Here is a 9,729-nt window from a genome sequence, read left to right as displayed (position 1 = left end):
CCATGATATTCTCGGTGCCGTCCATCGTCCTGCAGGTGATTCTACTCAACCCCAAACCATGAGGAGGAGATGAGATCAAACCATATTAATTCATAAAGCAAGTCAGGTCAAGGGAAAGATAAGAGTCAAAGAATCATGGCAGCTCCGTGGTCATGACCTCGTCATCATAAATATTATTACATCTGCTGGTTGAATCAGTCTGTGATTTTAAAGGCTACTTGGAAATTAAATAATATAATTAAATGTGTGTAAGAAGCAATAAAATGTTGTTATCACACATATTCGCTGAGCTGACTCCAAAAAGAGCTCCATAAAACTGGGCCGTGAGCAAATCACTGAGTCATGCTTGCGCAGCAGACTGAGTAAACATGTTGTTCCGTGTGCAGGAGCTCTCCCTCAGGGTGACGGTGGCCGAGGCCACGGACGACGGCCGCGGCGAGAACCTGGGCCACGTCATCATCGGCCCCGAGGCCAGTGGCATGGGCATCACCCACTGGAACCAGATGCTGGCCACGCTGAGGAAACCCGTGTCCATGTGGCACCCCCTGCGCAGGATCTAGCCATTCCTCTCCCTGTACATACGCGACCTGTTTTTAGTGAAACACGCTTCCTCTCGTTCCTTTCGGCCGCGCCGTCATCTGTTTCAGGAAGATAAGAGTTTGCACCGTTGATCGCCGGTCGGATAGTGTGTGTGGTTCTGTACTGCAGGAATCTGAAAGGCCTGACCTCTGTTGACCCTGGATTAATAGTGTGTTTATTACTTGGCTACAGGATGACTGGTGCATAATGAGCTCGGGAAGGAGCCCAAATCGCAAATCACCCTCATAAAGCAACTGTTCAATCCTGTGCTCTGTAAATTAGCATCCATCTCTTTTGGCTTGAAAGTCAGGCATCGGAGGACACTCGGATGTTTCTTCTCTTCTCCTAGGTTCTCATCAGAAACGTGGACATTTAATTAAAAGAAGCCCAGCCTTATTGGATGTGACCCCCCCTGCATGGTGCCTATGCTGGTGGTAGCTGTCTAGAAAGTGACCGACTGGATGCAGGGGTGAAATCTCTTCTCTTTCAGGAAAACACTCATTTGTCTTTTCATCCAGTCATTGATTGACACTTAATGGATTTTGTAGCAGCCGGGTAAAGTCAAGCTAGTTTCGCTTGTGCAATTTGTTAAGGATGGGAGTGACGCATTATAGAGGCTTCGGTATGTTGAGTATTTATTGTGCTTTTGAAAGGAATGATATCCAGGTTCCTCTTATCCAGGTGAAATAATTGTAATTTGTAGCAGTTGTTGCAGGGTGGTCACATTAGCTGTATCGGCATAAACTTCATCTTACATCACTCGTTCTGATTGATGCAATACAGGTTGCAGCATATTTAAAAGTGTACAGTCAGAGTCTGGGTGCAGATCATTTCCTCCATAGTAATACACCCAAAGTTCGATCTAACATTATTACTGTTGCAGCTTATTATTAAAACACCTCTGGGAACTAAACGTGTGATGTAAAATGTACTAACCACTTTAAATGGGTTTACAGTTTATTTTATGTTAGAGGAAACATCTTGATATTCTGTTTGTCCCAAGCTCTTCAGCACTTGTCATTGAGCTGCTTTTTTCTGGCTGACACCAGTTATAGCCACTTTGCAGCTTCAGGTGTGAGTTATTGTCACGCTAACAAGTTGTGTTTTTAGTTAAGAGAGAGTCAATCTGACAGGAGTCTTTTAAATATCAGAATGTCAAGGTGGTTTAATTCTATCTTCAACATTGTGCAATAGTGCTGTTTTGTTGTAACTTTTGAATGTTAACTATCATGTAAAATATGTGCAAACTCGAAAAGCATCATCAGCCATTGGCATTGTAATGTTTTTGTTTGTTTTATTTACAGGACATCCTCTACATTTCTCACTTCACTTCAAAACAATAACACACCGATGGTCATTTAAAAGACAATATTTCTACTGTGCCAAACAACAAAGCAATATTTTCATTTGAAAACAGCATTTGCATTCAGTTCAACCAAACTGTAGCCTACATTCAATCATGCATGAAGTTATTTAGCACTTGATGTGAATGTGCCTCAAGATTACAGTGTATTGTGTGAATGCTGTTTGAAATAAAAGCAATTCAACAGTGACAGTTTGACCCCTTGTTTGTTTTGTGTGAACTGGAACTGCTAGATTCTGAAAATGAAAATATGTGTTGGAATATTTGTGATGTGATGGAAATATGTGTTCGTTAATGGCGATATTACAGGTAACATACACTGTCTGCAAATATCTTACTGGTGCAATACAACAAATCAATCATCATTAGTTAGAAAGCATGAAGCACAGCTTTAATTTTATTAGTCCCTGCATAAACGTGTTAATGTTTATAGTGACATTGTTTTGTACATTTTTGTTCGCAAACGTCAATCAAAAAGTTTAAAGTCTGAGTTGTGTAATGTAATAGATTGGATTATTTGATTGTAAAGTAGGTCAGTTTACTCCTTTCAGCCAATCAGAAGAGGGGGCGCAGAGGGGGGCGTGGTCACGTTGAGCAAAGTCCAGGAAGATTTTTGCAGGCTTTGGGACAAAACGCTAACGTCTTGCTCCGTAACACTTTTTGCACCGTGTGTTTCACTTGTCGAGATGGCTGACAACAGGGATAAGGCCAGCGATCAGATGAAGATATGGAAGGAGAACAGAGCCTCTCAGGTTTGTGTTTGGTCTGACGTGTTTGCTGCGCAGCCTCTGGCTAAATGGGTGAGAGGTCGTTCCATCCCGTGTATCCAGCTAACACACACTGGGGCTAGCTTTCAGCTAGGCTAGCGTTAGCATAGACTTGCTAGCAAGGGAAGTGCTGTGCAACCTGTCCCTGGAACTGAGCAGCAGGCGTGCCTCTGCACCCTCATGCTAACTGTTAGCCACTAGCTAACTGAGCGTGTCTGTGTGTTGTGTCACTGAAATTCAGCGTTGAGGTCATTGTCCCAGCGGGAGACGAGTTTGTAGCTGAACTTCAGCCTCTTCAGTTGCATAACTGGAGTAACAAGCCTCTCTTTTTGTGTAACTCTGACCCGAAATTCACGCCCAGACCCATGATGTAGATTTTCGCATTGTTTATCTTCTATTCCGTGGCACAATTTGAAAGTGTTTTTGCATACAGTGGTCATGAATGTGATCTTATCTTCATCACTTCAGAATCATGAATATCAAGAACACCTTTTTAAAAACGTTCATGATTATATGTCTTGTTGGATTCCTTCGCTAATGCCAGTGCTGTCTCCACAGAGGCCAGAGACCCTGACCACAGGGGGTGGTCACCCCATCGGAGACAAGCTCAACCTGATGACTGCAGGACCGAAGGGCCCTCTGCTGGTGCAAGATGTGGTCTTCACAGACGAGATGGCACATTTTGACCGAGAGCGAATCCCAGAGAGAGTGGTCCATGCCAAAGGTGCAGGTGAGTACTGAGCAGACGGTAACAAGCTGTGTCACCTCAGTAGAAGCAGTAAAATACTACAACAATGAAGTACAACAACGGTAGTGGTGGTACTACTGCATAGTACTACTGCAATTCAATCAATTCTGACCATTACTGTAGAATATATAATGTATGATTTGTTTCCCTGCAGGGGCTTTTGGCTACTTTGAAGTGACTCATGACATCACTCGCTACTGCAAGGCCAAGGTGTTTGAGCATGTTGGCAAGACCACACCTATTGCTGTTCGTTTCTCCACAGTGGGTGAGTCGTATCTATCGTGCAAGTTGAGTTTTCTCCACTAGGAAATTATCCGTCCGGTGGATTTCTTAGACTAATCAGAGCCGCCTTTCATCAATACCTTCACATAGTACTGCACCGATGTGTGCCTCATCTTTTTAATTAAATTATATTCCAGCTGGAGAGTCGGGATCAGCGGACACAGTGCGAGACCCCAGAGGGTTTGCGGTGAAGTTTTACACTGAGGAGGGCAACTGGGACCTGACGGGCAACAACACCCCCATTTTCTTCATCAGGGATGCCATGCTGGTGTGTATACGTGTGTGTATACGTGTGTGTATACGTGTGTGTATACGTGTGTGTATACGTGTGTGTAGGGGATTTATGAACCAGAACTGAACAATTGTAAATATATTTTAATGAATCCCCCAAACAAACAGATTTCTAGAACAGCTTGTAACTTCATTTGACCCAAAAATGTTGCTTATTTGGAATCTAATCAGTCTCCTGTGTTTGAAACCCTACAGTTCCCATCATTTATCCACACCCAGAAGCGCAATCCACAAACACACATGAAAGACCCCGACATGGTGTGGGACTTCTGGAGCCTGAGGCCTGAATCTCTGCATCAGGTAGCTGCTGTTGTTGGATGCTGCTGTGTTCCATCATTGCAAATTTACTTCAGTGTTTCTCCAGATGACTCACATCAACTGTTATGGGCACTGGGATAAATGCAGGACTCATGACGTGCCTTCTCATCCTTATCCCCGATGCAGGTGTCTTTTCTGTTTAGTGATCGAGGTTTGCCCGACGGCCACCGTCACATGAATGGCTATGGCTCTCACACTTTCAAACTGGTCAATGCTCAAGGACAACCTGTCTACTGCAAGTTCCACTACAAGGTCTGTTTGAGGTGTTGGGTTCACTAACTGTTTTGTCCCTCCTGTGTTTGTTCTATCGATTAATTATGCTTTATGTTCTTAGACTGATCAAGGGATAAAGAATCTGACTGTGGAGGAGGCAGATCGTCTGGCTTCCACCAACCCAGATTATGCAATTGGAGACTTGTTCAATGCCATTGCCAATGGTAACTACCCTTCCTGGACTTTCTACATCCAGGTCATGACCTTTGAGCAAGCCGAGAAGTTCCAGTTCAACCCTTTCGACCTTACAAAGGTACAGCATCCCACCGCAGCAGTGGTACAGATGAGCTTGAAGTTGTAAAAATACTTTCAAAGGAACCTTCTGCCATGTTGTAGTATACGTTAATGGGATATTGAAATAGTAATTTTGGATGAACCCATTCCCTTTTCTCATGCTCAGGTTTGGCCACATAAGGAATACCCTTTGATCCCTGTGGGCAAACTGGTTCTCAACAGGAACCCAGTCAACTACTTTGTTGAGGTGGAGCAGATGGCCTTTGACCCCAGCAACATGCCACCAGGCATTGAGCCGAGTCCTGACAAGATGCTGCAGGTAATACGGCAAGGGATTTCAACTTTGACAAGATTATTTTGCTACTATTCTACTTACTTTCCTTTTACCAAAAATAGTATTCTCAGTTGCCTGAGTGTATAAAGCCTCAGTGACGATGCTCATGTCTGTCTTCAGGGACGTCTCTTCTCCTACCCAGACACCCATCGACACCGGCTGGGAGCCAACTACCTGCAGATCCCTGTAAACTGTCCCTACAGGACCCGTGTGGCCAACTACCAGCGTGATGGTCCAATGTGCATGTCTGACAACCAAGGTAGGTCAGAGTCAGGCTAATGTGATAACAGAGACAGATGCCAATGCTTATCTGTCTTTTTTTTAAGCAGCTGAAGGCTAAACTAGAACATAACATAATATAACATAATAAATTCAACTTATTTGAGTTCTGGTGTTTAAAATCTCTCTTTTTTTCCTGTTTCATCAAGCTGTTACTAAAATAGGAATGTTTTGAATCTTGCCTGAAGGTGGCGCTCCAAACTACTATCCTAACAGCTTCAGCGCTCCAGAGAACCAGCCTCGCTGTTTGGAGTCTAAATTCAGGGTATCTCCTGATGTCACCCGTTATAATAGCGCTGATGAAGATAATGTCACACAGGTAAAGATACAGTCACTAAAGGTTTAGGCCACATTGGTAAAGTTTGAACTTAGATTCCTCACTTAATTTTGCAAGGGGTTATTGTAATAATAAGTTTTAACAGCAGATTTGCTGCTCAATTTTTCTTTGAAAGTGAAAACATGTGTCTTTTTTCCAGTTTTATTATCATAAAGATAAAGTTGAAAACAATTTAATATAAATATGTAAAACAGTAATCAGTGTTTTACATATACAGTATTTGTATTTTGCTTCTGTACTTTGGTGGGCAGTATTTAATTTCTTTTTTTTTTGGCTGTATATTGTGATAGTATTTACAACTAAAAATCTTAATTCAAATAAGATCATTCACTGGGTCAAGTAGGAAAATATAGTAGGCAAATATAATTTCTACAGCAACTTAAAATGCATTGATGGACAGGACGCGTTATGTACTGTTCCTTTTTATAAACATCAGCCCCAGTAAAATGCACTTGAATGAATTTTGTTTAGATGAGCTCCAGTATTTCAGTTTGCCATCTTGTCTTTTGGTTTGGTTGCAGGTTCGCACCTTCTACACCCAGGTGCTGAGTGAAGAGGAGCGCCAGAGACTTTGCCAGAACATGGCGGGGGCCCTGAAGGGGGCCCAGCTCTTCATACAGCAACGCATGGTCAGTTCATTGTGTCACTGTATCGTTTTATATTTTCACATGCTATATAAGTGTTGCACTGCATGGATGAGCTGTCACTAAAGGTTTCTTGAAACATATGAACTTGTGGGCAAATTCACAATTTGTACTAGATTAAACCACAGGCTGTTAAATGATACACCACATGTACTTGTTGCATGTACTCAAGAAATTGCGGTACTGAAAAAAAGTGTTTGTTTGATTTTTCATTTCACCTCATACACATTTTGCTGATTATTTATTTATTATTATCATAATATATGATCTAAACAGGTTTTCATAAATGCAAGTAGTGTAAACTGGTAACGAGTGGTGGAAATAAATCCCTGAGCAGCCTCTGTCAGGGGACAGACAAAGCATATGTGTTGCTTAAACCGGATTGTTCCCTCATACATCTACTGCGTCGCCATCCAGACCACAAGAAACCAGTTTAATTTAGTTAGATTGTGCCAAACCTACCTGTGATACGTAGCTACGGGGCTGAGGTTTTTTATTTTTGTTGGTTGCTGTATTTGTTGCTTGCTGCTGCTGGTGGAGAGAATCCATCGTTTTTGATAAATACAATAGTAGTGAAACGCGTTAAATGTTTTTACATGTTGCTCCCCCACTATCGGTGTCAGCTGTTCTGAGCCACGCTTGGTCCTGTGGCTTTCTGCAAAAGCACGTTAAAAAGCCACTTGTTTGTGTGCTGTGGTCAGCTACAGTCATTCCGTTGGCACAGAGGGAAATGGTGTCAAACTACACCAGCCCACGCAACGGTTGCAGCTTTTTCCAGGCTCCCACAATACATAAGCACGTCATTCAAATCATCCAAATGTATTAAGTGTATTTAAAGTCTTTCATTAACTTCTTGTTTTGGTGAGGTAACTATTTTGACATGCAGTAGCCGAACAAACCACCAACTTTCCTGTTCTGATTGCAGTATTGCTAAATCCTGAGTGACGTATGACACAATGGGGTTGTTACAGGTTGAAACCTTGAAGGCTGTCCATCCAGACTATGGAAATAGGGTCCAGACCCTTCTCAACAAGTACAACGCAGAGGCCCAGAAGGTAAGGACACATACCAATAAGGTTATAAAATGCCACACTTGGTTTGAAATGTCCTGATTTGAGTAGATGCAAAAGGAATTTTGCTCAAAAATGCTAAAGTAAGTTTTGGGACTTTTTGTTAGCTTGTTGCATTTGTCTCAGACTCACCCCTCTGAAACACAATTGTTCCAATGTTTAAACCGTATGTCAGATCAAATTTAAGAATTTAAACTCAGGAAATTAGTGTGCATGCTTTTAGTTCTTCATTGGTGTGCATTAAAACAGCTCACCCACCTCTCCGTTCCTCTCACCCACACTTTGTCAGAACCCATCTGTGAGTGTTTACCGCCGTCCAGGACCTTCTGCCATCGCTGCATCCTCTAAAATGTGAAGTCTTTCTACGAGGGCAGCCGAACAGAGAACAAATGCACTTGTGTAATGTCCAACTGCTACAAGTAAGACGAGGCTTCAGTAACAATCTGTGACTAAATTAAAATACTAGCAGTGTAGTGTTTTGGGTTTTTTTTGTTTTTGTTTTTTTTTTTTCAAACATCTCATGATCTCTGTTAAAACCAAAACTACAAATACAAACCACAATTAAATCTAATTCCATTAAGCCCAAATGTCATTTAGTACAAGCAGCAGGTGTGTGTACAATGCTGTCATAGCTGAAACTAAGCTAACCAGTTATATCAAATTACTGCTTAAAGAACGTGGGCTCAAGCTACTGAAAGATCTGAGTTTATGACTTCATAGCTCTTTCTGGGGTTAAAGATAATTACATGTAATTTCAACTTGCAGTATGATGAGTAGCTGCATGTTTTGTGCTGAATCAATGGGATGTCTTCAATACACAACACTTTTGTGCCTTTTTTTATAAACTGCATAAAAGTCACTGTTGTTCTGTCAAAGACCCTGAACTCTGTAAATGTGTCTCCTGCTGTTGTTGGTAATCTTTTTCTGAAATGACAATTACATGATTGTAACTTTTTTAATTAACAATCAAAGTTGTGACGCTTATTTAGTGCCTGCATTAAAAGTATTAGCATCAAACATCATTTATGTTTATTGTTATTCAACCAACTGAATGTGGGTGTGTGTGTGTGTACTTGTACTTTCATCAGACTAATAAGATAAAAACATACCTTCCTTACCTTTTCCACCAACGTGAGGACATTTTGGCCGGTCCTCACTTCTTTAAAGGCCTGGGTTAAGATGTGATTAAAGCTTTAGTTAGGATTGGAGCAAGGGTTAGATGTCTGCCTTTTAAGTTGTGGTGTTTAAGGGCTAGGAAGGTCCTCACTTTGTGTGTGTGGGCGTTATATTTATAATTTATTCTGAATCTCAAACAAATTGCCATGACTTATGTTTTCAACAGTATTTGCTGTATACGTGTTTGTGCACACACATATCTACAGTATCTATCCATCTATGATATCATTATTGAAACGTGTACTAACATTGTGTGTCGTCACATCTGAGGATGGCTTAATTTAGATTTAGTGGCTTGTGCCTTTAAAACCCTTCAAAAGGAAACCAGTAGCTAGAGTGGAGCCCCTTTCTTCACTACTGCAGAGCTGGCGCTCATGAATCCTGCAGGTTAACTGGGTTGGACTGACCCATTGCAGGTGAGGTGTGATGTGCCCCTGTGGTTCATTCCTCTGTGAATGTTCCCGTTAAACTCCCCAGAGATCACATCGTCTGGTCCCTCTGCAGCTTTGTGTACTTGAACCCCTTCTGCTCTGGACTGGCTGCCCTCATCTATTCTGTCAAGGTTAGTTCATGTGCAGTATCTCTCCAACTTGTATGCAATTATAAATCAAGAGCTTTTTGGGACTTTGTCATTCCACAGAATTTCCATTTTGTAGATACATATAAGCTTTTTATCACTGCTATTATTCTATGAATGAGTTTCTTCTAATCTAATACTTTTTTCCACCGTTAAAATCAATATTCTTTGCTTTTCCCAGGCCAGAGATCTGAAGTTAGCTGGAGATCTGAATGCTGCTCGACCCCATGGCGCAAGTGCCTTATTCTACAACATCTTGACCCTGGGCTCAATTGTACTCAATTGTTATCATTCTTCTCATTATTTTTCTGTTCTGACCAAAGACAAATGAAACGCACAAATACAGGCCACACAACACAAGGAATTAAGAGATTTGGCTGCTGTGACGTGACCCTGATTTGCTTTGTTTGCACTAAGCCCTTGAGCTATAGAGAGCTTCTGTTTTAATGTAAATTTC

General features: G+C 41.7%; 2 protein-coding genes across 5 annotated transcripts in view; both read left to right on the top strand.

Moving 5' to 3' along the window:
- The window catches only part of syt12 (synaptotagmin XII), a 10,829-nt gene extending 8,697 nt beyond the window's left edge, over nucleotides 1–2,132 (top strand). For all 3 annotated transcript variants that reach the window (XM_029153890.3, XM_029153891.3, XM_029153889.3), the window contains 2 exons: nucleotides 1–35; nucleotides 387–2,132. The exon at nucleotides 1–35 is cut by the window's left edge and continues 99 nt beyond it. In XM_029153890.3, coding sequence (XP_029009723.1) covers nucleotides 1–35; nucleotides 387–560 — 209 coding nt within the window. In that variant the 3' untranslated portion in view covers nucleotides 561–2,132. The remainder of the gene's footprint in view (nucleotides 36–386) is intronic.
- Nucleotides 2,133–2,508: 376 nt separating this feature from the next.
- cat (catalase) lies at nucleotides 2,509–8,541 on the top strand. Of its 2 annotated transcripts, none has more exons than XM_029153887.3 (13): nucleotides 2,509–2,742; nucleotides 3,268–3,439; nucleotides 3,612–3,722; nucleotides 3,877–4,007; nucleotides 4,226–4,330; nucleotides 4,475–4,600; nucleotides 4,683–4,874; nucleotides 5,022–5,174; nucleotides 5,310–5,448; nucleotides 5,657–5,787; nucleotides 6,327–6,434; nucleotides 7,421–7,504; nucleotides 7,809–8,541. In XM_029153887.3, the coding sequence occupies exons 1-13, from the start codon at nucleotides 2,629–2,631 to the stop codon at nucleotides 7,872–7,874; spliced, it is 1,632 nt and encodes a 543-aa protein (XP_029009720.1). In that variant the 5' UTR covers nucleotides 2,509–2,628; the 3' UTR covers nucleotides 7,875–8,541. The 2 variants fall into 2 exon arrangements, with proteins under 2 accessions (XP_029009720.1, XP_029009721.1); XM_029153888.3 differs by having other exon boundaries at nucleotides 2,510–2,694.
- Nucleotides 8,542–9,729: the final 1,188 nt, after the last annotated feature.

The sequence above is a fragment of the Betta splendens genome, chromosome 6 (assembly GCF_900634795.4).
Source record: "Betta splendens chromosome 6, fBetSpl5.4, whole genome shotgun sequence".
Lineage (NCBI taxonomy): Eukaryota > Metazoa > Chordata > Actinopteri > Anabantiformes > Osphronemidae > Betta > Betta splendens.
The sequence above is the reverse complement of the archived record's forward strand: the minus strand, read 5'-3'. Positions and strand labels throughout refer to the sequence as shown.